The sequence below is a fragment of the Crotalus tigris genome, unplaced genomic scaffold (genome assembly GCF_016545835.1).
Source record: "Crotalus tigris isolate CLP2741 ecotype Arizona unplaced genomic scaffold, ASM1654583v1 scf7180000021456.382230, whole genome shotgun sequence".
NCBI lineage: Eukaryota > Metazoa > Chordata > Lepidosauria > Squamata > Viperidae > Crotalus > Crotalus tigris.
The window spans coordinates 192034-219806 of record NW_024098518.1 but is presented as its reverse complement, the minus strand read 5'-3'; the positions used below and the strand labels follow the sequence as shown (position 1 = coordinate 219806).

Sequence of the window (27773 nt, the reverse complement as noted above, 5' to 3'; positions counted from 1 at the left end):
TTCATGTGCAAGGAGGGACTAGAAGTTTCTCCAGGTGAGTAGCCCAGACACCCAATTGGTTTTCATGTCCAGAATGGAACTAGAACTCACCGTCTCCTGGTGACTGGCCCCAAATCACCCAGCCAATTACCCTGCTAAGCTGGAACTAGAACTCACCGTCTCCTGGTGACTGGCCCAAAATCACCCAGCCAATTACCATGCTAAGCTGGAACTAGAACTCACCGTCTCCTGGTGACTGGCCCCAAATCACCCAGCCAATTACCCTGCTAAGCTGGAACTAGAACACATCGTCTCCTGGTGACTGGCCCAAAATCACCCAGCCAATTACCCTACTAAGGTGAAACTAGAACTCACCGTCTCCAGGTGACTGGCCCAAAATCACCCAGCCAATTACCCTACTAAGGTGAAACTAGAACTCACCGTCTCCAGGTGACTGGCCCAAAATCACCCAGCCAATTACCCTACTAAGGTGAAACTAGAACTCACCGTCTCCAGGTGACTGGCCCAAAATCACCCAGCCAATAACCATGCTAAGGTGGAACTAGAACTCACCGTCTCCTGGTGACTGGCCCAAAGTCACCCAGCCAATAACCATGCTAAGCTGGAACTAGAACTCACATCTCCTGGTGACTGGCCCAAAATCACCAGCAATTACCATGCTAAGGTGGAACTAGAACTTACCGTCTCCTGGTGACTGGCCCAAAGTCACCCAGCCAATAACCATACTAAGGTGGAACTAGAATTCACCGTCTCCTGGTGACTGGCCCAAAGTCATACAGCTGGCTAGTTTCCATGCTTAATCTGGGAAACTAAAACTAGAACTCACATTCTCCTGGTTTCTAGCCTACCTACTTGGTTCTCCACATCCACCCCCAACCAAAGGGAGGAGGAGGAGAAGGAAGAGAAGGGGAAGAACTACGGGGTTCTTGTTGCTCTCCGAGTTTGGTGGTTTTGCTTGTCCCCATTTTCTTGCTAGCCAAGTTGGGCAGACATGTCAATCACAAGGCCCGGGGCCCGGATGCGGTCCACAAAGTGGTTTCATGTGGCCCGCGAAGCCACCCTGGAAACAGTGAGGGAACGGCCCCTGCTGCCTTGGCCCTGGCCCAGGCCGGCCGGGAGCCAATGTACAATTTTGTGGTGGCCATCTATGCTGAAATGCATTCAGTCCTAGCTCCACAAGGCCGTCTGGAAACAGTGAGGAACCAGCCCCTGCCGCGTTGGTCCTGCCCCCTGGGTGCATGCCGGGGAGGTGTCACCCTTTGTGAGGAATGAAGAAATGCACCATCACCTGGAAGTGGTCAGCAAATGGCCCCTGCGTACTTCACCTATCCGGCTTGATGGGCTCCGGCGGAGGGGTTTCAGCAGGCAGTGAAGCTCCTCCAGTGGACCATGCCTTGGCGCTTGCCCCGGTCCCACCCCCTTCTGCCAGAGACCCCCAGATCTGTCCCACTCCTGCCCAGGCCCCCACAGGCACCCTTGACATGAACGATGTAGAGCTGGCCATGCCCACCCAGTAGGCCACACCCACTCCCTCCACGCCCACCCAGTAGGCCACACCCACCCTGGCCACACACCATCCCAAGGGCAACCGCAATGCTGGTGCGGCCCTCAATGAAATTGAGTTTGACACCCCTGAAGTAGGGAGAGGAACCAACCGACACCGTAATGGGCAACTTGAGACAAGGTTGTCGGGACTCCCTTTTTTCTGTCTTCCCCATCTGGTTCCCCCTAGTAGTTCTGAGCATGGGTGGATACTTGCTCCGCTGTGCAAACACGAAGTCCATGAACGGACGGATAGATTTGTCTGGTTGATTCAGGAATCTGACCGGCGATATTTCCGTGTTCTTTTTTTTTTTTCAAATGAAAGAAACTGTTACTCCCAGCTAAGCCTTTAATAACCCTAAAGCTAAACGGCAAACTGAACGGAGAGTTTAGGCATTGTTGGCTTAAGGAGTTGTCTCCACTTCTTAGAACAGGATAAAAACAACAACAACACAGAATAGCAGATTTGGAAGGGATCTTGGAGATCGTCTCACGCAGGACTCTCCGAACTTGGCAACGGTGAGACTTGTAGGCTTCAATGTGGCTGACTGGGACGACACGAACTTGTCGCTTTATATCAATAAATATATTTTTACATCTCTATTGACAGCAAACAAGATAGGCCAGGAGTAGGTAACCTTGGCTTTTTTATGACTCATGGACTTCAACTCCCAGAATTCCTGAGCCAGCCATGCTGAAAGGAAAGGGAGAGGTTTCTAAGCTGAGCCAGGCTGGCTCAGGAATTCTGGGAGTTGAAGTCCACAAGTCATGAGGGGGCCATAGTTCCCCCATGCTGGCTCAGGAATTCTGGGAGTTGAAGTCCACGAGTCATGAGGGGGCCATAATTCCCTCATGTTGACTCAGAAATCCTGGGAGTTGAAGTCCGCAACTTATGAAGGGGCCATAGTTCCCCCATGCTGGCTCAGGAATTCTGGGAGTTGAAATCCACGAGTCATGAGGGAGCCATAGTTCCCTCATGCTTGTTTAGGAATTCTGGGAGTTAAAGTCCACAAGTCATGAGGGGGCCATAGTTCCCTCATGTTGACTCAGGAATTCTGGGAATTGAAGTCCGCAACTTATGAAGGGGCCATAGTTCCCCCATGCTGGCTCAGGAATTCTGGGAGTTGAAGTCCATAAAAGAGCCAAGGTTGCGTACCCCTGAGATAGGCAGACACATCACAATGTATCATGAGGTAAATCAGCAGGTAAATCAAGGAACAAGCACGCACACAGAAGAAAAAGGCGGGAAAGCCAGGAAATTCCCCCTCCACCCCCAGCAACCAATCACAGATTGCCCCACACAGGAGCCGGTACTCTCCAACCCACCAACCACAACTGCATGTTCTGGCCCACTGTACGCCTTACTGCTCGCAGATCAACCCCACCCAACCCTTCGCCCCCTCCCCAAAGTGCCTGCCCAGCGTCTGCTCCGAAAATCAGAGCAACCCCCCGGTCTGTCTGAATGCCTGCAAAGGAGCCTGCGCGCCCTTGGGGGGGGGGCTGGGCAATGAATGCTGATCCTGAGTTTGAGGAGGGGGGCTTCCCTTTGGGGACCCCACGACTCCGGCTCCAGCGAGGCCTCGGCGTGCCTCCAGAGGGGTCTGACCCCACCGTCCCTCTGCCAAAGGAGGAGCGCTTTTTCCCTCCTTCTTTAGCCGGGCTTGCTGCGCCCGATCCAAACCCGCCTCGGCGAATCGCGAGGCTGCGCGCTGCTCCCGCGCGCCCTCTGCCGGCCGGCGGCAGCGTCGGCAGCAGCGTCGGTGCGCATGCGCGGGAGGAACTGCTCGGAGCGCGCCGCCCAGCATCTCGGAGCTGCGCGACGCGGAAGTGAGTGGGGCAAACACGTGTCAGGAGAAAGCGGGGAGGGGAGGGGTGGGGGTGGGGGTGGGGACTCCTGCTTTTGGGGTCCTGGACTGCAATAAGTCATGCTTTGCGTGCAAACTGGCCGGGGAGGATGGGAGAGCGAGCGCAAGGCTGGAGGGGGAGTCCAGGGGTCCCTGAGCATGCAAACACCCCCGGGGGGGGGCTGCGCAAGTGGGGCGCAGGATCGGGGCAGGGAGGCTGGGCTGGGGCTGGAGGCCCTCCTCTCCCTCCCGGTTGCAAACCCCGAGAAAGCGGTCCGAGCCGCAGGAGCTGCAACCTGTGGACCCCCCCCCAATTGGGGGGCTTCGGGGCGTGGCGGGATTGCCGGGACCCCCCACCTCCTTCCCCCCCAAGATCTCCCGGGTCTGCTCCGTGCGGCCCCGGACTCAGCCAGCAGCCAGGAGATAAGCAGCAGCTCCGCCGGGCTACATCGGAGGCGAGTCCAACCCGACCCCCACGGAGGGCAGATTCGGGGCTCCCCCCTCCAGCCTGCGGCTTGCAAGCAAAACCTGGATAGCGCACCCCCCAAAAGCGGGGTTCTCCTTGAGCCCCCAAGTTGGGGCTGGGGCTGCTTTGTCCCTCCCAATCTTGGAAAGTCCTGCGAAGGTTTGCCACCCTTTTTTTCTCAACCTTGGCTGCTTGAACTTCAACTTCAACTCCCAGAATTCCCCTGCAGGGACCTCCCCCCCCGCACATGGGGAATTCTGGGAGTTGAAGTCCACCTGTCTTCAAACAGCCAGGGTTGAGAAACCTGGAGTTTCCGCCTGTATTCAATCAATCAGTCAATCCAGAATAGAGCTGGAAGGGGATCTTGGAGATGATGATGATGATGATTCCTCAGGCAGGAAGCTCCCTATCATTTCGGACAAATGGCTGCCCAGTCTCTTCTTAAAAGCCTCCAGGGACGGAGCACCCACCACGTCTGGTGGTGGGCTGTTCCACTGGCTAATCATCCTCACTGTTAGGAAACTTCTCCTGTGAAGGAAAAGGAGCGTTTTCGTGATGGGGGATTGCAAAATGATTCTTGCAATCCCCCCGGGAATTTCCTTATTTTTGCACCGATTCTTGCATTTTGTCTTTCCAGCTCTTTCTGGGATGTTGCAGTGCTGGGGCAGGCTGAGGCCTTGGCGGTTGGGAGCCTGCTCCGCCCCTTGGGGGAGGGGCCAGGCTGGAAGCCCCCGCCTTCTGTCCCGCTGGCTAAGCCACCATACCTCCTCCTCCTCCTCCGGTCACTGCCCGGCCCAGCGGACCTCTCCGTTCTGGATGGGGAAGGATTCCCGCCCCTCGGTTCCGGCTAGCCAGCTTGCTTTGAGCACCCGCAGACCCTTCTGCCCAGGCCCTCGTCCGAGCCCCCCGTCCGAGCGCCAGTACCCTTTCAGGACCCGGCTGCTGGTGGTCTCCCTTATCACCCGTCAGCTGGGCCTGGCCTGGCGCTATTTCCTGTGGGAGAAGGAGAAGCAGGAGAAGCAGAAACGCATCGAGGAGCTGCGGAAAGTGTCCATCGGGCAAGGCAGTTTCGAGCTGGTGGACCACACCGGCCAGCCCTGCTCCAAGGAGGACCTCCAGGGCAGCTGGGTCCTGCTCTACTTTGGCTTCACCCACTGCCCGGACATCTGTCCGGAGGAGCTGGAGAAGATGAGTCGGGTGGTGGACATGCTGGACGCGGACCCCAAACTGCCCCGTCTCCAGCCCATCTTCATCACGGTGGACCCCGAGCGGGACACGGTGGAGGCCGTGGCCAAGTACGTGAAGGAGTTCCACCCACGGCTCCGGGGACTGACCGGCACTCCTGAACAGGTGCAGAAGGCCGGGCGGTCCTACCGCGTCTACTACAGCACTGGTCCCAAAGGTGAAGACAATGATTACCTAGTGGACCACACGGTCATCCTCTACCTGCTCAGTCCGGACGGGCTCTTCCTGGATTACTACAATCGGTATAAGACGGACGTCAAGATTGCGGAGAACATCCGGGGACACATGACCACCTACAAGAGCCTCCTGGTCTGAGATGGGGACGGGGGGGGAGCAAAGTGGCGGGGGGGGGGGAGATCAGTTTGGGATGCTCGGCTGAAGGGGCCCAGTCTTTTTTGTGTGTTTGTGTGTTTTCTTGCAGACCTGCGTGCCGTTTTGGAGTGGTGGGTTCTGCAGGGATTGTCACGCTAACAACAATCACACTTTTGTATGGTGTGCATATTTGGCTGGCGTTTCTTTTTTTTTTTTCTTTTTCATTTGCATCCAGGCAGTGTTTGTATACTTGTCCCCTAGAGCAGTGTTTCCCAAACTTGACCATTTTAAGGCATAAGGACTTCAACTCCCAGAATTCCACAGCCAGCAACGCTGGCTGTGGAATTCTGGGAGTTGAAGTCCACATGCCTTAAAATGGTCAAGTTTGGGAAACTCTGCCCTAGAGTCATGAATGCAATTTGAGCCCAAGGTTTTTGTTGCTAAGTGAGACGTTCGTCCCGTTTTACGACCTTCCTTGTCGCAGTCGTTACGTGAATCCTTGCAGTTGTTAAGTTCATAAGCCGGTTGTTAAGTGAATCCGGCTTCCCCCACTGACTTGGCTGGTCAGGTCGCAAAAGAGGATCGCACGATCTGCCCGGGACGCTGCGGCCGTCGTAAATACGAGTCAGTGGCTGAGCGTCTGAATCTGGATCAGGTGACGGCCGTGTGAAAAACAGTCGTGTCGCTTTTTTCTCAGTCACTAAATGAACTTTTGTAGTTGAGGACTACCAGTAGCTTGTCTTTGAATGACGACCAACTAAAAAAGGGGGCTCAGGATCTGGATTCGAGGCTCTGATGGCCGAGCCCCTCCTCCAGGGTCACGTGACCGAGCTTTGGGCAACACAGCTGCGGGATCCCGCTGTCCCGCGACTTGCGTGTACGACGGTTCTGATGAAAACTTGGCCAAGCTGTTCCTGGGGCAAACCACCGACTCGCTTAAGGTCCATCCCAAACGGCCACGTGGCTGAGTTTCGCTACCCTAAATAGCCAAGCCAAAGGACTTCCTGGCCAAGGAACATGGGGTTTGTAGTGCAGCCTCCTGGAAGGGCACCTGGTGGTAAACAGCTGACTCTAGAGTTGCAAAGCATGGATGGGACAGGAGGTTGCCCACAACTAGTTGCCAAGTTAGTGGCAAATGTCCCCCCCCACTTTGACTCTGAAGGTCGCCTCTGGCTCTTGGTTGAGGGGGTGGGGGCTGGCTGAGGAATCCTGGGAGTTGAAGTCCACAAGTTTTAAGTTGCCAAGTTTGGAGACCCCTCTCCTAGGGCAGGGGTAGGCAACCTTGGCTCTTTTATGACTCGTGGACTTCAACTCCCAGAATTCCTGAGCCAATATGAGTCATAAAAGAGCCAAGGTCACATATCCTGCCCTAGGGGATGCTTAAAAACAGTGGTTCTCAACTTTTTTAATGCCGCGACCCCCCAACTGGTTGTAAGTCGAGGACTACTCAACTGGTGCAGCACCGTTTGCAGACTGGGACTTTTGGCGGGCTTAGCAGGGCAGAGACAGCCTGGACAATTCCTATTGGCTTTTGAAAGCCAATAGACTCTATTCAAGAGAGTCTATTCTATTGGCTTTCAAAAGCCAATAGAATAAAAAGGAGTAGCACAGCTAAGGAAAAGGGGGGAAAAAATGGCAGACTGCGTTGTTTGGCGACCCCCATGAAATGGTTGTTCGACCCCAAATGGGGTCCCGACCCACAGGCTGAGAACCACTGCTTAAAAGGGTTGGGGTAAAAAAGGAACACAAACTGTATCTCTACAAGACAGCCTTTATTGTGAGAAAGCAGAAAGGACCCACTGCTGAAACACTTGGGGTGGAGGGTGGTGAGGGAAGTAGGGGGCAGACCAGAAGGGAAGGAGAAGCTATACAAATTTATACATTTACATACGTGCAAATATATATATATATATATATATATATATATATATATATATATATATATATATATATATATATATATATATATATATTTATATCTATGTACATATATACACAAAGACGGACACCACGCAGAGGAGAAGAGAGCCATCACTGCTGGTTGAGCGAGGGAGCCGTGTACGTGTGAAACCGCTGATGGGCCCTTTCCCGGGTCAAGAGTCGCAGCGCCATGGTGTCGACGGCTTCCTCCAGGCCCGGCTGTTGGCAGATTTCCACGGTGTAGTCGTTGGCCTGGAGGGACACAAAAAGATTTCAGGGCTGGAAAATACTGGTTTACAATAAGAAAATGGATCCAAGAAATAATAGACCAACCTGTTGACTGGAAACCAGAGATCTTTTTGTTGGGTATTTTAAATAGAAAATATAGTAAAGAAACATGGTACTTAATTTTACATATAATAACGGCGGCAAGAATAGCATATGCACAGTGCTGGAAAAATGAGAATATACCATCAGAGGAAGAAGTGATAAGAAAAATCCTGGACTGTGCTGAGATGGACAAATTAACAAAAGAGATAAAAGAAAAGGAAGACACAGAGTATTATATAGTATGGAACAAGGTGTATGTCTGGTTGGAGACTAGAAATAATAGAGGAGAATAAATATGGAAAGGTCAAAAGTGAAAATATGTGTATAATGTATAACAATAATAATAAGAATTATTCTTAGTAAGAAGTAGAACACGAAGGAAGAAAAATGTAAATAAGAAATAATGGGGCTATAAAGACAAATATTTAAAGAAGAATAAGGGGGAAATGTAAATATTAGATTACCGTTACGTAATTGCTGTAAAAAAAAGGAGTATTTTAAAAAAAAAAGGTTTCAGGGGTGGAAAGATCCCGGTGGGTGGAGTCCTTGGCGGTCTTCTTGCAGACGTTTCATGACCCAGCTAGGCTACGTCATCAGTCTTGGAAGCCTTCCAGTTCAATTCTTCTAGACCTGAGGAAGTTACCTGGCTGGGTCATGAAACGTCTACAACAGAGGTCCCCAGCCTTTTGAGCACCAGGGACCAGTTCCGTGGAGAGAGGTTTTTTTCCTGTGGACTAGTTTCGCGTAGTGCCTGCATCCTGCGGATGAGGCTTTGGTTGTCTGTACGGCCCAGTTGCTGGCATGCAGCGTCATGATGCTGGTCCATGGACCAGGGGTTGGGGACCCCAGTCTACAAGAAAAGCAACCAAGCTCAAAGAGCATCAGGGACCCCCATTTTCCTCCTCCTTCCCTCTTTCCTTCTGTTTCCCCTCCTCCCCCTTCTAGCACTGATAGTGTTCCCTAGTTGGGTCATGAAACGTCTACAAGAAAAGTGACCAAGCTCAGAGAGCACCAAGGACCCCACAGTCTTCCTCCTCCTCTCTCCCCTTCTGTTTCCACTTCTCCTCCTCCTCCATTCTGCACTGACGTAACCTAGTAGGGTCTTGAAACGTCTGCAAGAAAACCACCGAGCTCAAGAGGGCACCAAGGACCCCACAATCCTTTTCCTCCTCCTCTCCCTCCTAGCACTGATGATGTTCCCTAGTTGGGTCATGAAATGTCTGCAAGAAAACAGCCAAGCGGAGGGAGCACCAAGGACCCCCGAGTCCAACCCCAAGCTACAAATATTCACTTCTATGGGTAGGATCCAATTTTGCAAAGAAAACTCTAGAATCCCAGAGTTGGAACAACCTTAGAGATCAACTAGACTCACCCTCTACCCGGGGAGGATCTCCTGAAGCTGGGCTGCTTAGCTTTGGCAACTCAGAGAAGTGGACTTTTTTAAGTCCCAGACTCCTCCAGCCAGCCAGCTGCCCAGATTGCAAAACGCTGCCTGTGGGCAGGGCTCTCCAAACCTGGCAACTGTAAGACTTGTGGACTTCAACTCCCAGAATTCCCCTGAATGAGAATTGAACTCTGGGAGTTGAAGTCTACAAGCCTTAAAGTTACACCCATGTGCAAAAACCTTCCCCTCCGTGTCCCACCGGCTGCTGGGTCGCCCAGTCGCGAAGTTCCTTGCAGTTTTAGCCCGCTGCTCCTGGTCTCTCCCTGTGGGGCAACGGCCTGGCCCTCCTGCCTCCCAGCCTCCCCCCCCCCCAGGCTGCAGACATCCTCACCAGTTGCAGGGAGGCCAGCATGGCGCGGCAGACCTCAAAGGCCGGCTGCCCTGCCAGCAGGCTAGCGAACGAGCACCACTCGCCCACGCGGCTGAACCGGGACACCAGCTGGTCTCCGTAGCTGTGGATGTCGAAGGCGCTGCGGGATTCCTGTTGAAGGAGGGGGACAGTTGGGCGCTGAAGACCACATCGCAAGAGCACGTAGGCTTATATCCCGCTTCACCGTGCCTGCTGGCCCTCTCTAAGCGGTTTGCAGAGTCAGCCTGTTGCCCCCCAACAATCTGGGTCCTCAATTTACCGACCTCGGAAGGACGGAAGGCTGAGTCAACCTTGTAATAGTGGTAAAGTTGGAAGGGACCCTGGAGGTCATCTAGTCCAATCCCCTGCACAGGCAGGAAACCCTACACCAGGGGTAGGCAACCCAAAACACTCAAAGAGCCACTTGGACCCATTTCCCACCAAAAACAAAACACTGGGAGCCGCAAAACCCTTTTGATATCTAAAATGAAGATAACACTGCATATATCCTTTTTTATCTTTATTATAGGGGTGTGTGTGTGTGTGTGTGTGTGTGTGTATGTGTATATGTGTATACACACACACTAAAAATAAAAGTAAAAATATGACTCTTGGGAATATCCATACTATTAAAACAATGATCACCAAGAGAATGCTTTAAGAGAATAAAATTACATACACACAGAGGTAAAAAAAGGATATATGCAGTGTTATCTTCATTTTAGATGTCAAAAGGGTCTCTCTCTCCCTCCCTCTCTATCTGCCCTTGGTCTGCCACTCCTCTTCCCCCACTCTCTCTCTCTCCCCCCCTCTCTCTATTTCTCTCTCTCTCTTTCTCCCCCCCCCCCCTATCTGCTGCTCACCTGGCAAGCTTCAAGCTGTTGTCCAACAACCTCCAGGGTAGGCAACCTTGTCTCTTTTATGACTCATGGACTTCAACTCCCAGAATTCCTGAGTCAGCCTAGCTGGGCTAGCTAGCTCTCTCCTGCCCTTCCTGCTTCCTTCAGAGACGCAGCAAAGGGAAGAGCCCCACCCAATAAGCTTTTCAGCTCCTCGGAGATCGCTGTGAGTGCACTCTCTTTTACACACACACACACACACACACAGAGAGAGAGAGAGAGAGAGAGAGAAGCAGGGAAGTGCAATTGCCTCTCTCTGTCTCTGTCTCTCTCTGCAAAGGCAGAGGAGGCTGGGAGCCACAGGGGAAGGCTCAAAGAGCCGCATGCGGCTCCGGAGCCGCAGGTTGCCGACCTGTGCCCTACACCATTTCAGACAAATGGCTGTCCAGTCTCTTCTTAAAAACTTCCAGTGTTGGAGCATTTACTGTTTGAGCGGTCAGGACCGAACTGCTGGCAATGGGCAGTGAGTCAGCCTGCAATGCTGCATTTGAACCACTGTGTCACCAGGGTCCTTCCTTCCTTCTTTCCTTCCAACTTAGCAATAGCCCTTAGACCAGTGTTTCTCAACCTTGACCATTTTAAGGCATGTGGACTTCAACTCCCAGAATTCCACAGCCAGTAATGCTGGCTGTGGAATTCTGGGAGTTGAAGTCCACATGCCTTAAAATGGTCAAGGTTGAGAAACACTGCCTTAGACTTATATACCTCGTCACAGTGCTTTACAGCCCTCTCTAAGCAGTTTACAGAGTCAGCCTTTTGCCCCCAACAATCTAGGTCCTCATTTTACTGACCTGGGAAGGACGGAAAGCTGAGTCAACCTTGAGCCAGTCAGGATCGCACTGCTGGCAGTGAGCAGTGAGTCAGCCTGCAATGCTGCATTCTAACCACTGGGCCACCGGGGCTCTCTGTCCCCTGCCCCTGGGGGGGCTCTTCCCTGTCCCTAATCTCACCTGTTCCTCCAGCTGCGGGCCCATCATCTCCTCCCAGTCGCGGACCCGCTGGGACAGCGCCGTCTCCCGGGTGTACTTCTGGGAGTGGGCCATGAAGAGCTCCTGGAAGCAGCAGGGGAAAAGAGAGGGTCTCTCGCGGGGAAGGGAAGGAACCGGCTCGGCTGACCCGGAGCCTTTTAGAAAAGCAACGCGGGGGGGGGGGCAACCGTCCCTCGGGGAAGAATGAGGTTCCGTAAAGGAGGGGCCACCCCCGAGGAGGAGACTCCATTCAACGTCTAAGTGGCTTCTCCTCTGGAGGGGGTGCAGGACACGTACCACGTTTCTGCTGAACAGCTCCTCGTAGCTAAGGGAAGAGGGGACTTCGCCAGGGCCTGAAAGGGAATTGAGAAATTTGAGGGACCCCTCCCACTTTCTCACGAGGCATTTCTGCGGCTGTGATTTCTTTTCCCACCCCAGAGGATGGAAGGATGGGTGGTCAGATGGATGGATGGATGAATGGATGGTCGGATGGATGAATGGAAGGTCAGATGAATAGATAGATGGAAGGGTGGATGAATGGATGGTCAGATGGAAAGGTGGATGGATGGAAGGGTGGATGAATGGATGGTCAGATGGATGGGTGGTCGGATGGATGGATGGAAAGGTGGATGGTCAGATGGATGGATGGATGGATGGATGGATGGGTGGGTGGATGGATGAATGGTCGGATGGATGGATGGATGAATGGCCACATGGATGGATGAATGGATGGTCAGATGAATAGATAGATGGAGGGGTGGATGAATGGATGGTCAGATGGAAAGGTGGATGGATGGAAGGGTGGATGAATGGATGGTCGGATGGTCAGATGGATGGGTGGTCGGATGGATGGATGGAAAGGTGGATGGTCAGATGGATGGATGATCGGATGGATGGATGGATGGATGGGTGGGTGGATGGATGAATGGTTGGATGGATGGATGGATGGATGAATGGCCACATGGATGGATGAATGGATGGTCAGATGAATAGATAGATGGAAGGGTGGATGAATGGATGGTCAGATGGAAAGGTGGATGGATGGAAGGGTGGATGAATGGATGGTCGGATGGTCAGATGGATGGGTGGTCGGATGGATGGATGGAAAGGTGGATGGTCAGATGGATGGATGATCGGATGGATGGATGGATGGATGGGTGGGTGGATGGATGAATGGTTGGATGGATGGATGGATGGATGAATGGCCACATGGATGGATGAATGGATGGTCAGATGAATAGATAGATGGAAGGGTGGATGAATGGATGGTCAGATGGAAAGGTGGATGGATGGAAGGGTGGATGAATGGATGGTCGGATGGTCAGATGGATGGGTGGTCGGATGGATGGATGGAAAGGTGGATGGTCAGATGGATGGATGGATGGTCGGATGGATGGATGGGTGGGTGGATGGATGAATGGTCGGATGGATGGATGGATGGAAGGATGGGTGGTCAGATGGATGGGTGGATGAATGGATGGTCGGATGGATGAATGGGTGGATGAATGGAAGGTCAGATGAATAGATAGATGGAAGGGTGGATGAATGGATGGTCAGATGGAAGGATGGATGGATGGGTGGTCGGATGGATGGATGGAAAGGTGGATGGTCAGATGGAAAGGTGGATGGATGGAAGGGTGGATGGATGGGTGGTCGGATAGTCAGATGGATGGATGGATGGATGGAAGGGTGGATGAATGGATGGTTGGAAAGGTGGATGGAATGCTGTATGAATGGATGGTCGGAAGGGTGGGTGGATGGATGGGTGGATGAATGGATGGTTGGATGGATAGAGGGAAGGGTGGATGGATGGTCGAATGGATGGAAAGGTGGACGGATGGTCAGATGGATGGATGGAAGGGTGGATGAATGGATGGTCAGATGGATGGTAGATGGTGGGTGGGTAATGGATGGACGGACAGTGGGAAAGATGGGCTGAAAACAGCCCATGGATAGCCACCCCTCGCCTGCCAATGAGTCGGCACCTTCGTGATTGACATTGAGGGTGTCGGGGGCTCCATTCCTTTGGCCTTTCCACAGCTGAGGACCCCAGCTGGCCTCGTGGCCCCAGCCCCCTCCTCAGCCTGCTCAGAGCCCCGGGGACAGGAAGGGGCCGGTTCGCCCGGCCGTTACCTGCCGCGCCGCCCAGCATCCCTTCAGAGGGTTCCAAGGGGGGGATCTCCTCCTCGGCCAGAAACTCCCCTGGGAAAGGAGAAGACGCAATATCACCCTCAAGCATACAATAAAATAAAATAAAAAGTTTGATGGGACACTGCCTTAGGTCCCCTGGGAATTTAGGGCTTGAGCACGAATCCTGCTCCAACCATCACGAAAGAAATGGAGGCGAGTTGAGGTACCGTATTTCCCCGATAAGAAGACCCAGCCGGAAAATAAGTCCTAGCACGGAGGTGGGGAACCATGGCTCTTTTATGACTCCTGGACTTCAACTCCCAGAATTCCTGAGCCAGCATGGGGGAACTATGGCCCCCTCATGACTCGTGGACTTCAACTCCCAGAATTCCTGAGCCAGCACGGGGGAACTATGGCTCCCTTGATGACTCGTGGACTTCAACTCTCAGGAATTCTGGGAGTTGAGGTCCACCAGTCATAAAAGAGCCCAGGTTTCCCACCCCTGCCGTAGCATGTAATATAAGCCCCATCCCAAAAATAAGCCTCTGATAAGATCATTAGCCAGACAGACAGACAGACATACTTACTGCTGTATTTCCCCAAATATAAGCCCTAGCCAGAAAATAAGCTCTAAGGCAGTGGTTCTCAACCTTTTTAATGCCGCGACCCCCAACCGGTCGTTAAGTCAAGCACTACTCAACTGGTGCAGCACCGTTTGCAGAATGGGACTTTCGGTGGGCTCAGCAGGGCAGAGACAGCCTGGACAATTCCTATTGGCTTTTGAAAGCCAATAGAATTAGACTCTATTCAAGAGAGTCTATTCTATTGGCTTTCAAAAGCCAATAGAAGAAAAGGGAGTAGCACAGCTAAGGAAAAGGGGGAAGAAAATGGCGGACTGCATTGTTTGGCGACCCCCGTGAAATGGTCGTTCGACCCCAAATGGGGTCCTGACCCACAGGTGGAGAACCTCTGCTCTAAGACATCTTCTGGAGCAAAAATTAATGAATGAATGAAGACAGGTAGTAAGGGGGGGGGGAAGTCCTAACTTGACAAAGGGTCTCTTAGAGCAGGTTGAGAGATTGGAGGTGATGTGGGGGGAGGGTCTTACACACACCCCCCCCAGCCGAGAGGGCCATCCCCTGGCCCAGCCCCCAGACAACGTGGAAGACTTACCTGGCCCATCATCGGCCGCATCGTCAAAGTCCTCCTCCTCTTCCCGGTAATCATCCACAGCACCAGGGTCTCCGCACGGCCACTCCAGTTGCGGAACCTGGTTCAAGGGGAATGGGAAAAAAAAGGCCAGCCTGATCTTGCTTTGATCTTAGATCAGGCTCCTTTCCCGCCCCCCACCCCTCCCATTTATCTATGAAAAATGATTCCCAGACCACAGCCAAGTGGCCATTTTAGCATCGTGTCAGTCATACAAGGAATCAATAGATGATTTTGTAGCTCAGGGTTGAACTGTGGGTGTCCCTGGTGCTCTCTGAGCTGGGTGGTTTCCTTGCGGACGTTCCATGACCCAACTATGGAACACCATCAGTGCTAGAAGGGAGTAGAAAGGAGAAGAGAGAGGAAGGAAGGAAGGAAGGAAGGAAGGAAGGAAGGAAGGAAGGAAGGAAGGAAGGAAGGAAGGAAGGAAGGAACTGTGGGGTCCCTGGTGCTCTCTGAGCTGGGTGGTTTCCTTGCGGACGTTCCATGACCCAACTATGGAACACCATCAGTGCTAGAAGGGAATAGAAAGGAGAAGAGAGAGGAAGAAAGGAAGGAAGGAAGGAAGGAAGGAAGGAAGGAAGATTGTGGGGTCCCTGGTGCTCTCTAAGCTGGGTGGTTTTCTTGCAGATGTTTCATGACCCAATTATGGAACACCATCAGTGCTAGAAGAGAGTGGAAAGAAGAAGGAGAAGGAGAAGGAGAAGAAGGAAGGAAGGAAGGACTGTGGAGTCCTTGATTCTTTCTGAGCTGGGTGGCTTTCTTGCAGACGTTTCGTGACCCAACTAAGGAACATCATCAGTGGTAGAAGGGAGGGGGGTTTGCAAGGAGGAGGAGGATTATGGGGTCCTTGGTGCTCTCCGAACTTGGTTGTTTTCTTGCAGACGTTGCATGACCCAACTAGGGAACATCATCAGCGCTGGAAGGGAGGAGGAGGAGGACTATAGGGTCCCTGGTGCTCCCTGAGCTGGGTGATTTTCTTGCAGACCCAAATAGGGGGCATCCTGAGTGCTAGAATGCCGTGGGGTTGGATGTCTGCTTACATACAGCAGCTTGCTCTGCCAGTGTCGGAGAAGGGAGTCATTCGTTCGTTCGTTCATTCATTTGTTCGCTATGGAGTCCTCGGCGCTCTCTGAACTTGGTTTCCCGGCAGACCTTTCCTGACCCAGCTAGACTAAGAGCACCGTCATTTTTCAGACCCAGCCAGAGGAAGAACCCCCAGCTCCTCCTCCGCGCATTCATCTCTGTGGCTCTCGCTTCCCCTCCGCTGCATCGGCCAGCCCTCCCTTTGGGACGGGTGAGGACGCCAGCCCGGCCGGCCGTGGGCCGCTCTGCCCGCCTGACTCACCGCCCTCTTCTGCAGCTTCCTCTGGGCCACCAGGCGCTCCTTCACGTTCCGCCAGTACAGGACCTCGAGGTCTGCTCAGAAACGAAAGTAGCCCAGCGTTGAGCCGTTAAATTTTCCACACCGCCCATCTGCCCCAGGGGCCTTCTTGTGGCTTAGAACATCCTAATAAGACCCTGCAAGGGGGTGCGACTCAAAGCATGGATTAGAAACAAATAAAAAGTAGAATCAGAGTTAAATATTCAAACCTTGAATCTACTGGGTAAAGCACAGGTCAGAAACCAGGAGACGTTGAGTTCTAGTCCCGTCTTAGCTATGAATGGTGGCTGAGTGACTTTGGGCCAATCACCCGGAGACGTTGAGTTCTAGTCCCGCTTTAGCCATGAATGGTGGCTGAATGACTTTGGGTCAATCCCCAGGAGACGGGGAGTTCTAGTCCCATCTTGGCCATGAACGGTGGCTGAGTGACTTTGGGTCAATCACCAGGAGACGGTGAGTTCTAGTCCCACTTTAGCTATGAATGGTGGCTGAGTGACTTTGGGTCAATCACCCGGATATGGTGAGTTCTAGTCCCGTCTTAGCCATGAATGGTGGCTGGGTGACTTTGGACCAATCCCCAGGAGACGGTGAGTTCTAGTCCCGTCTTAGCCATGAATGGTGGCTGGGTGACTTTGGGCCAATCCCCAGGAGATGGTGAGTTCTAGTCCTGTGTTGGCCATGAATGGTGGCTGAATGACTTTGGGTCAATCACCCGGAGATGGTGAGTTCTAGTCCTGTCTTGGCCATGAATGGTGGCTGAATGACTTTGGGCCAATCCCCAGCAGACGGTGAGTTCTAGTCCCATCTTGGCCATGAATGGTGGCTGAGTGACTTTGGGTCAATCACCCGGAGACGGTGAATTCTAGTCCCGTCTTAGCCATGAATGATGGCTGAGTGACTTTGGGCCAATCCCCAGGAGACGGCGAGTTCTAGTCCTGCCTTAGGCGTGAAAACCAACTGGGTGGCATTGGGCCAGTCCCTCTCTTTCAGCCCAGTCCACCTCACAGGGTTGTTGTGGTGGGGCAAATAGGAAGATGTGTGGGATGTTTGCCACTTTGAGTGATTTATAAAAATAATTAAAGGCAGGAGGCAAATCAATAGAAAGCTAAGGAGGTTCACACGGCAGCAGGAGTGTCCTCTAGGCCCCAGTGACTCCAGCATTGGGGGCCCCTAAGGACTAGGCCTCTCCGGGGCCCCGGCTACCTCTGCCCGGCCCTCCACGCCCCACTGCTTCTGCTTCTGGGCAAGTCTTGCAGGAACCAGGGGCCTCCCCCCCCCGTGCTGCCCCAGCCCCAGACAGAGCCAGCCCCCCAGCCGGGGATCCCCTTTCCCTACCAGCAAACGTGGAGCCTTTCCTGCAGCGTCTCTGGCAGCCGGCTTGGTTGGGCTCTGGAAAGCAAGCGGGTCTCTGAGGAGGAGGAGATAGGAGAGGCTTTGGGGGCACAGCAGCCCTCTGGTCTCCTCCCTCCCGCACCCCCCCCCGGCACAGAACGGAAGCTGGGGCCCTGAGGTCAGAAGCAGAAGGGGTGCAAAATGAGACGGGGGGCAGGGAGGGGCTCGGACCCCACGAGAAGCCCCTTCCCTGCCTCTTGGTTTTGTTTGATCATAAAAAGGGAAAATGCAAAACAGAAAAGCAAAACAAAAAACGGAGAGACAGGTCCGGCGCTAACAACAACAAAAAGGAAAAAAAAGAAGAGAGAAAAAAGCGATCAAAACGCAAAATAAATTTAACATTGAATATATAGAATCCACCCCAGCTGGACTCTGAAAAAAAAAAAAACCCAAAAAAACAGTATGATCTCCTGTCCTAATAGAATAGAATACAAATATAAGTATAGTATAATATATATTAAAAGGGCAGAATTTACTGTTTATTCTATTCTATTCCATTTCCAATTCCATTCCATATATTCTATTCTATTCTATTCTATTCTATTCTATTCTATTCTATTCTATTCTATGCCATGCCATTCCATTCTGCTTCTCTTCTCTTCTCTTCTTATTCTATTCTTACTCTATTCTATTCTATTCTTCAATAAATTTTCTGACAAAACAATTACCCAGTGGAACAACCTGCCTCCAGAAGCGGTGAATGCCCCAACACTGGAGGTTTTAAAGGAGAAACTGGACAGCCCTTTGTCTGAAATAGTATAGGGTTTCCTGCCTGAGCAGGGGGTTGGACTAGATGATCTCCAAGGTCCCTTCCAACTTATTGTTATATGTTATATACAGTATATTATATGTATATATGTGTGCCTGTGCGTGCGCCTAGGAAAAGAGAAGAAAGAGCAGTCAACAGGTTGAGCTAAGCCTTACATCAGGGGTCTTCCAACTTGGCTCTTTTATGACTTGTGGACTTCAACTCCCAGAATTCCTCAGCCAGGCACGTGGTTGGAATTCTGGGAGTCGAAGTCCACAAGTCATAAAAGAGCCAAGTTGGAAGACCCCTGCCTTACACTAATCTTCAAATCTCTGCTAACCATTTCTGACTTATAACCAATTGTTAACGACCAGTCAAAGGTGAGACCTACGTGCAAATGGGGGGGGGGGGTGAGCTACCACCTGGTTCTGAAGTTCAGAGGGTCCCCCTCCCCCCCGGGGCCAGGTGACCGCACTTAAAGGCTCAGCAACCCAGCCACGCTTAGGGGCGTATGAAGTGTCCCGCCATCCCGACTTGACGCTTATGACAGTTTTGTCAAAAAACCTGGACGTTTCTTCCAAAACTCCCCGTGATTTTTGAGCTGGTGGGTGACCTGACAGATGTCGTGGGCCCTCCCCCCCCAGGTGGGTCAAGGTGAGTGGATGATGGCCACCCAAGCCGCAGAACCCTCCCCCCAGGTGGGTCCAGGTGAGTGGGTGATGCCCACCCAAGCGACAGAACCCCCCCCAAGGTGAGTGGGTGATACCCACCCAAGCGACAGAACCCTCCCCCAACAGGTGGGTCCAGGTGAGTGGGTGATGCCCACCCAAGCGACAGAACCCCCCCCCCTAGGTGAGTGGGTGATACCCACCCAAGCGACAGAACCCCCCCCCCCTAGGTGAGTGGGTGATACCCACCCAAGCGACAGAACCCTCCCCCCCAGGTGGGTCCAGGTGAGTGGGTGACACCCACCCAAGCGACAGAACCCTCCCCCCCAGGTGGGTCCAGGTGAGTGGGTGACACCCACCCAAGCCGCAGGACACTCACCTGAGGACGCAAACCACGAGACGAAATCCTGCAGCTTGCTGGACGGCCGCCTCTTGCGCTTGACCCCGGGGAAATCTTCCAGGCCGCGGGGCACGCTGAAGGGTCTTCCTGAAGCCAGAGAGGGGAGAGGGTGGGTGGGTGGGTGAGACCCCCTGACCCCCAGGAAGGTCAGCCCACCTCTCTTAGGGCTTGGATCGCTCCCGAGGTCCAGAAGGGCTGCCCGTCGGGGTCGCCGCTAACGAGCCAGGACCTCCAGAAGATCGTGAAAAGAGGCGGGCAGGGCTGGAAGCTCCTCCCACTCCCTTAGAACCCAGCCTGCCCTGCCACCTTGGACTACAACTCCCATTCACTTTCCTCGGGCACGGGAGCGGCGGTCCAGGCCAGGGTGTCCGCAGAGCGCGGTCAAAAACAGTCGGAGCCGTGACGGGGTTCCACTTGACTTTTTGACCGCTCCCGCAGGACAACCCCGGTCTCCCAGAGAGGCGCATCTGGGCTGAAGGGTGGCGGGTTCGAATCCCACCGACGGGCCTGGGGGGGGGATCCGCACCTTTCTTCAAGGGCTTGTCCTCCGAGGAGCTGAAGGGGTCAAGGCCGCGCCAGGGGTGTCCCGTGTCCTGGAAGAGAGGGAGGACAACTGGTAAGGGCTGCCTAGGTGTGTTTGTGTGTGTGTGTGTGTTCAAGAACTGGGCCTCAGCACCACCAAAGGAGCCCGATCCAGATCAGGCAAAGACGGGGTTCGGCCTGGCACGGCCTCACGTCCAGAAGCTTCTCTAGAGCTGAGGGGGACCACTAAACTTCGGGGCCTTTCGTTACAAACCACCAGGCCAAAGGTCTCCACTGCAGGTGGTCCTCAACTGACCACCACCCGTTTAGTGACCGTTGCAGAGTTACAAGGCCGCCGAAAAGGTGATTTACGACCGTTTTTCATACTCACAACTGCTGCAGCCGCCCCCCCCCCCGGGGTCAAGGGGGCGAAATTCAAGACGCTTGGAAGCTGACACCTATTTATGAAGGTCGGCAGCGTCCCCAGGGGCCGCACGGCCCCCTTTCGCGACCCCCCTCCCGAGCAAAGTCCACGGGGAAGCGGGGTCTGCTTCATGACCGGGTGTCTCACTTAACAACTGCAGCCCTCCTCTTAACCACCGTGGCAAGAAAGGCTGCAAAGTGGGGCACGCCCCTTACCTTGAGGCGGGGATTTGCGTCCGGGGCAGGGGGTCTCTCCCGCAACATGTACCCTCTGTTCCGGGGGGCGCTCTAGGAGAGAGAGAAACGGGCGTCCAGTCTCCGGATCCTACCCAATTCCAAAAATGACCCCCCCCCCTGCCTGCCATCTATACCAGTGGTTCTCAACCTGTGGGTCGGGACCCCATTTGGGGTCGAACGACCATTTCACGGGGGTCGCCAAACAACGCAGTCCGCCATTTTTTCCCCCTTTTCCTTAGCTGTGCTCCTCCCTTTTATTCTGTTGGCTTTTGAAAACCCGTAGAATAGACTCCCTTGAATAGAGTCTAATTCTATTGGCTTTCAAAAGCCAATAGGAATTGTCCAGGCTGTCTCTGCCCTGCTGAGCCCGCCAAAAGTCCCATTCTGCAAACGGTGCTGCACCAGTTGAGTAGTCCTCGACTTACGACCGGTTGAGTAGTCCTCAACTTACGACCGGTTTGGGGGGGGGTCGCGGCATTAAAAAGGTTGAGAACCACTGCTCTATACCATCTGATGGGCGACGTGCTCCTCTGCTCCCGCCAGGGAGGCCTCCTGACCGTCCTCTTCAGGGATGTCTGCCAGGAAGGGGTCGCAGCCGTCCTCGTGGTCCCCCGCAGGGCTCGCTGCTCCCGCTGGGTGGGTGGGGGGACACCGGGGAGGAAAGAGAGAGAAAGAACGGGTTCAGCCCTGCAGAGCTCAGGTGGCTCCCTGGGACGGCCAGCCTCTCTCTGGGACCCCGGGCGGAAAGAAGGGCCACGGGGGAGAGGAGGAAAATGCAGATGTCCGATAAGAGAAAGCTGAGTCCAGGAGAGAATTGTAATTTGAGGAAGCGTGTCAGGCACGGCCCGCCTAGGAGAGAGCGGGATGGGTGTTTGCCGTCTGTTTATATACCCTTCTAGCATGGATGATGTTCCCTAGTTGGGTCATGAAAGGTCTGCAAGGAAACCACCAAGTTCAGAAAGCATCAGGGACCCCAGAGTCTTCCTCCTCCCGCTCCCCCTTCCTCCTCCCTTCTAACACTGATGGTGTTCCCTAGTTGGGTCATGAAACGTCTGCAAGAAAACCACCAGGCTCAGAGAGTATCAAGGCCCCTACAGTCCTCGCCTCCTCCTCCTCCTCCCATCCCCCCTTCCTCCTCCTCCTCTCCAACCACCCTCCCTTCTAGCACTGATGATGTTCCCTAGTTGGGTCATGAAACGTCTGCAAGAAAACCACCCAGCTCAGAGAGCACCAAGGACCCCACAGTTCCCTTCCTTCCTTCCTTCCTTCCTTCCTTCCTTCCTTCCTTCCTTCCTTCCTTCCTTCCTTCCTTCCTTCCCTTCTCCTTCCCACCCTCTTCTAGCACTGATGGTGTTCCCTAGTTGGGTCATGAAACGTCTGCAAGAAAACCACCAACCTCAGAGAGCACCCAGCACCCTGTAGTCCTTTTCCCCACCTCCTCCTTCTGCTCCACCTCCCATTTCCCCCCTTCCTCCTCCTCCTCTGCAACACCCCTCCCTTCTAGCACTGATGATATTCCCTAGTTGGGTCACGAAACGTCTGCAAGACAACCACCCAGCCGAGACCAAGCCCCGCAATTCAGCAGCTGAGCTTTAAAGATCCTCTTCTATCAGTTAAACGGAATTTATCCAGGGCATCAACCTACAGAACCCCCAGCTGGCACCAAATTCTCATAAGCTGCCTGCGGAACGAAAGAGCGCGTACAAAAGGCTTTCAAGGCCGTGAGCTTCGCCGCATAACTTGAGCCGGCCTCCCATCCTCCAGCTGGGATTTTGTCTTGGCGCCTCTCCTAATGTTCTAGAACATTTGTTTTCCTCCCACCCGTCAACTCACTGGGTCTCTGCGACTCGCTTCCTTCTCCAGAGAAGTCCAGAGCAAGGACGGGGGTCTCGCAGGCGCTGACCTCCATGGGCATGGAGCCCGCTGTTGGAGCCAGGCTCCGAGTTCCTGCACAGAAGCAAAAAAGAGTGTGTGTGTGAGCGCACCTACCACAACTCCACTCCCAATTGAGCAGTTCTAGGTGGCACCCAGCGAAGAGGGAAGGTCCCAAAAGCCCTGCCAGAAATCTTGTGCAGAATGGCAAAGCCTCCATCGCACTAGGACAGGAGTCGCAAAGGACACACAATAATGGAGGGAACCAATTTGCAGAAGCGTCCTTGGTCACCGGCATAAAGGCAATTTTCCTCTATGGGTGGCAAATCTTTTGCAGAGGCAAATGCATTGTAGGGGCCTTCCCAGCCTCTCTAGGAAACAAAACACAGGGCTAGGAGCTGCGTTTGCTGCTTTTCTAATGGATTCCTAACCAAAAACGGGCTTAAAATAAATAACAAAAAAAAGAGAGAAAATAATAAAACAAAATCAAAAGGAAAACAGAACTGGAAATAAAATTAAAAATAAAACTAAATCCATGAACAAAGATAAATGTATAAATAACAATAATAAAATGAGAAGAATCAAAATTAAATAAAATTAAAGGTAAAATGAATGAAATTGAACAGGATACAAAATTAGAAAATGAAAATAAAACAATGAAATAAAAATCAAGCCAAGGTTGAGTAAAATTAAAAATTAAACTAAACCAAACGAAACGAAGCAACAAAAAAAAAAATAACGTTAAAAACGAAACAAAGGTAAAATTTAAAATGAATCCAAATAAGGCAAAGTTAAATTAAAAACGCACACAATTTAACCGGGAATCATTAAAAGATAAAAATAAAATTAAAGCAAAATAAAATAAAGTGAATAATTAAAAGACTGAAATAAAAGTGAAATAAAATAAAGTGAATAATTAAAATATAAAATTAAAGCGAAAGAAAACAAAATTAGAACTGAACTGAGCTCAAACAACAAAAAATTAAAATAATAAAAAAAAAATCGAAAGAAGTGGAAAAGGATCCAGTTAAAAGGATGAATTAAACTTTCAAAGGAGGGGGGGCCCTTTTGGGAAGAACAGGGGGTGACCCCGGCTGTACCGGTTGGGTCAGCCCGGCCCCAATCGCCGCTCCTACCTGCTGGGCACCGGGTGGGGGAGCGCCCCGCCAGGTCCAGCCTGAAGAGCCCGTTGTTCTGTGGGGTGCAGGTGTTCATGCGGAAGTCCTTCCGGCTGGCCAGGAGTTCCCCCTTCCGGCTGCAGGGAAAAAAGCCGAGATCAGCTGGAGGTTGCTGGGGGAGGCCGCTCTTCCCACCCCAGGGCTGGAGGAGGGGGGGTGGGGGTCTCTCACCTGAAGAGGGGGTTGTCCTTCTTGTCCGAGTCTTCGGGGGGAACCAGTGCCATCGGGGTCAAGGGCACAACGGGGACCGTCTGCGGAGGCAGCAGAGAAACTACAGGTGGGGAAGGGAAGGGGGTGTGTTGGGAAGGGTCCTGGGGGAGGGAATCAAGGATTGGAGTTGGGAAGACTTGTCTGCTCTAAGCCCTGGCTGGGGGGGCAGGAGGGATGACGGACAGGGCTGGGCTAGAAGACCTCCAAGGTCCCTTTCAACTCTGATTCTATTCTATTCTATTCTATTCTATTCCATTCATTCTTCTATTCTATTCCATTCCATATTTTCTTTTCTATTCCATTCCATATTTTCTATTCTATTCTATTCTATTCTATTCCATTCATTCTTCTATTCTATTCTATTCCATTCCATATTTTCTTTTCTATTCTATTCCATTCATTTTCTATTCTATTCTATTCTATTCCATATATTCTATTCTATTCTATTTCTATTCCATCCATTCTTCTATTCTACTCTACTGTACTCTACTCCACTCCACTCCACTCCATTCATTCAATCACTAAACTGTTGTAAGCCAAGGATTATCTGTAAACCTGCAAAGGTGTGTGTGTGTGTGTGTGTGTGTGTGTGTGTGTGTGTGTGTGTGTGTGTGTGTGTGGTCCTGGGAGCAGACAAAGCTGTTCCAGGCTTACTTAGGCAGCCCACCCTGGCCAGAAGCTAACAAGAGAGAGCCATGGATCCACTAACGTGCTGTTGCTGGTCGTCCCTCAGGTCCATGTTGGTTTTGCTGGCCTGCTGGATGTCATCCAACGAGAGGAACTGCAGAGGGAAACGGACAATCCTCCCTCAGAGAAGAAACCAAGACAGGTGTTGTCCCAAAGGAGCTTTTTCAGGAGGTCACTGGACTTCCTTGTTTTTCTTTGAAGAAAGACGTTTCGCTTCTCATCCCAGAAGCTTCTTCAGGTTCTGAGTGGGTGGTGGGGAACGGAAGGATCCACCCAGTCAGAGCTGAAAAAGCTTCTGGGGTGAGAAGCGAAACGTCTTCAAGGAAAAACAAGGAAGTCCAGTGGCCTCATATGAAAAAGCACCTTTGGGACAACCAGGACCTGGATTGATGGACAATCTCCCTAGCTGTTTGGGCCAGAAAGTGCCTCTGTGCTGGGCTGGATGGGATGAAAGCTGACCAGACAGGTTTTGGGAACCCACCATATTCCATATCTGCCAACCGTTTACAACTCACATAGAGACAGTTAATGTAAATCTTATTTTGCCTTGGTAGGGGGAAAAAAAGGGGGGGGGGTGTTGCACTTTATTTTCTGTTCCTTTTAACCAGTTTTTTTCCCCTGCTTAGTTTGAACTTCAGGCTTTTGCCTGAAAAAGGAGGATGTAAAGTAGCAATATTCCAATATCTGAAGGGCTCCCCCATCACAGAGAGAGCTCAACTTATTTTTCAAAGCACTTGAAGACAAGAATGCTTAAGCAAAAGCTGGAAGTAGATCAAGGGGAGACCCAACCTCAAACTAAGGCGGTCCTGATTTAGCAATTGCTCCAGATCGCAAGCCAGCATCTGCAGATACGGCAATAATAATCTCTTTTCCAGCCAATGTGCACATTTGGGACAAGAAAAAAACTTTGGTGTGAAACCGACAGAGGTCCGGTCAGTTTCATTTGCTATTTTTTTTTTTTTCCTCCTGGATCCTGCTCCATTTAAGCATCAGCTTTCAAGCACAGTCTACAGCTCCCCTGCCTCCTTTCTGGGGAAGACCAGGCTGAATCTTGCTTTGAATTTTCCCAGGCCTTACCTACTGATGGCTACTTCCTAGGAGGGCCTGTTGGGTCAAGGGCACAAGTTGGCCTACCAAAGGGAAGAAAACCAGCAACGTTCACCCTGGAGCTCACCTCTTCTTCTGCTGCTGCTGCTGCTGTGCTTGCTCCGGCATCCCCATCAGTCCCGTCGGCACCGACTGAGGTGGGCTGTTTCTCACGTCTATGTCGTAGGAGAATTACGAGAGAGAGAGAGAGAGAGAGAGAGAGAGAGAGAGAGAGAGAGAGAGAGAGAGAGAGAGAGAGAGAGAGAGAGAGGGCTGGCTGGGGAATTCTGGGAGTTGAAGTCCCCAAGTCTTAAAGTTGCCACGGTTGGGGACCCCTGCTACAAATGACAACCGTGACAGCCTCACTACAGTTGTAAAATTGGTCAGTCCTGCAACTGACCTGATTTTATGACTTTTTCAGCGGTCATTAAGCGAATGTGGTGGTCGTTCAGCAAACGCATTGCTGGAAGTGATCCCCCCCTTTCCCTTCCTCCATCCCTTTTTTTCCTATCCCTTTCTGCCTTTTTCCTTTCTTTCTTCCTCCATTTTCCTTTTCTTTCCTTTCTTCCTTACTCCTTCCCTCCCCCCCCCCCGATTCTTTACTCCCTCCCTTTCTCTCATCCATCCATCCATCCATGGAGGGGCTTGCTCACTTTTTATTGGAGATAAAATCAAGGGCTTGGTACACCAGTGTGTAAAGATACTCCACCTGGGAAAAGCAAATGCAATGGATTAGAGAACAAAATGGGCAATAACCCCCAAATGTCCCAAAGAGTTTACTCTAAAAATTCAAAAAAGGGAAGGGTCCATCCTCCTGTGTCCCCCCCCCCAACTGGCCATCCTCCCCAGACGCCCCCTTTTGTCATCCCCCTCTCCATCCACAGAGCCATCCTCCTGTCCCCCCCACCTGCCCACCCCCCATGGGCCCCTCCCCTGTCCCCATGGCAGACCATCTTCTCCCCCCTACCTGGCCATCCCCCAGGGCTGCGCCTCCCCTCCCCCGGCCCTCTCCACCCCTCCCCAGGCCATGCTCACTCCCCCACCCCCCAAAAAACCTTCTTGCTGTAGATGCAGGCAGAGCCCTGGATGAGCAGCGCCGCTTCGATGAAATTCATGGTGGTCTTCCCGCCGTCAAAGGAGATGCAGATCTGGTCTAGCTGCAGGTGTTAGGAACACATGTTTAAAAATCAAATGATTCTTCAAATTCATTCCCATCCTATGGGGGGGGGGGGAGAATGTGCCTGCTTCCTCCATGTGCTTGTTTATTGCCTTTGTTTATTGCAGTGGTTCTCAGCCTGTGGGTCGGGACCCCATTTGGGGTCGAACGACCATTTCACGGGGGTCGCCAAACAACGCAGTCCGCCATTTTTTTCCCCTTTTCCTTAGCTGTGTTACTCCCTTTTATTCTATTGGCTTTTGAAAGCCAATAGAATAGACTCTCTTGAATAGAGTCTAATTCTATTGGCTTTCAAAAGCCAGTAGGAATTGTCCAGGCTGTCTCTGCCCTGCTGAGCCCGCCAAAAGTCCCAGTCTGCAAACGGTGCTGCACCAGTTGAGTAGTCCTCGATTTACGACCGGTTGAATAGTCCTTGACTTATGACCAGTTGGGGTCGCAGCATTAAAAAGGTTGAAAACCACTGGTTTATTGCCTATTTTAACCAGACAAAAGGGAAAGTGGCCGGGGGAAGTTTTGAAACAGATGTAATTAAGGAAGGGGGGGTGATGTATTCTGGTTAGGCGACTCGGATAAGACTGTGAACCCTGAAGTCCTTTGAAGTGGGACCAAAGGGGAGGGGAGCGGGGGGGGGCCGTCGCAATAGGGGTGTATATAATGCTTTGATTTTGAACAATTCGGGGTGGTTTCTAATTTAGAGACTTCGCGTTGAGAAATCTCTTAGAGACGCACCGCACTTTGCAAGCTGCTTTTTCCCTTTTCTGCAGAAGAAACTCTTTTCTTACCAGTCCAACGTTGTTAGTGTTTTAATCACGTTTCTAACATACGGAGGGAAGGAGAAGAGGCGGCGGGGCGGTCAGCGTATCCCCATATTCTCCCTCTCCAGCCTACCTTGCGGGGTCGTCGTGCGGTGACCAACCATCCCCTCCCCCTCGCTCCCCTCCTACCTCCTCCAGGTACTCCCCCAGCTGCGCGGCCACGTCCACCTCCCAGTTCTTGGTCAGGTCCCGGATGGGCTGCAGGAAGTGCAGGAAACGCGACTCCGGGTCCTCCATGGCGGCGGCGGCCGTTTTGTTTTTCCCGCTCGGCCGTGACGCCATCAGGGCGCGCCCGCGGGCGATGGCGGTGACGTTT

General features: G+C 52.4%; 2 protein-coding genes across 2 annotated transcripts; one reads left to right on the top strand and one right to left on the bottom strand.

Moving 5' to 3' along the window:
* Nucleotides 1-3314: 3314 nt before the first annotated feature.
* On the top strand, nt 3315-5413 carry LOC120296714 (protein SCO2 homolog, mitochondrial). Its single transcript, XM_039318634.1, has 2 exons — nt 3315-3369; nt 4490-5413. Exon 2 carries the CDS (start codon nt 4501-4503, stop codon nt 5410-5412), a length of 912 nt encoding a protein of 303 aa, XP_039174568.1. The 5' UTR covers nt 3315-3369; nt 4490-4500; the 3' UTR covers nt 5413.
* Nucleotides 5414-7393: 1980 nt separating this feature from the next.
* NCAPH2 (non-SMC condensin II complex subunit H2) lies at nt 7394-27763 on the bottom strand. The gene is made up of 20 exons (XM_039318691.1): nt 27587-27763; nt 26521-26622; nt 26119-26174; nt 25554-25641; nt 24402-24473; nt 23654-23733; nt 23441-23559; nt 22266-22379; nt 20940-21064; nt 20412-20483; nt 19777-19843; nt 19230-19337; nt 17378-17431; nt 16007-16077; nt 14623-14719; nt 13453-13521; nt 11617-11672; nt 11302-11403; nt 9435-9584; nt 7394-7581 (listed from the first exon to the last, which is right to left on the bottom strand). The coding sequence occupies exons 1-20, from the start codon at nt 27737-27739 to the stop codon at nt 7441-7443; spliced, it is 1896 nt and encodes a 631-aa protein (XP_039174625.1). The 5' UTR covers nt 27740-27763; the 3' UTR covers nt 7394-7440.
* Nucleotides 27764-27773: the final 10 nt, after the last annotated feature.

What these genes read in the sequence shown, in the direction of transcription:
- LOC120296714 (XM_039318634.1), top strand. Translation starts at nt 4,501, where the DNA reads ATGTTGCAGTGCTGGGGCAGGCTGAGGCCTTGGCGGTTGGGAGCCTGC.
- NCAPH2 (XM_039318691.1), bottom strand. Translation starts at nt 27,739, where the DNA reads ATGGCGTCACGGCCGAGCGGGAAAAACAAAACGGCCGCCGCCGCCATG. An exon ending in TGGGGGAGTACCTGGAGGAG is followed by an intron (nt 26,623 to 27,586) that starts GTAGGAGGGGAG and finishes TAACACCTGCAG; the next exon opens with CTAGACCAGATCTGCATCTC. An exon ending in AGCTGTTCAGCAGAAACGTG is followed by an intron (nt 11,404 to 11,616) that starts GTACGTGTCCTG and finishes TGCTGCTTCCAG; the next exon opens with GAGCTCTTCATGGCCCACTC.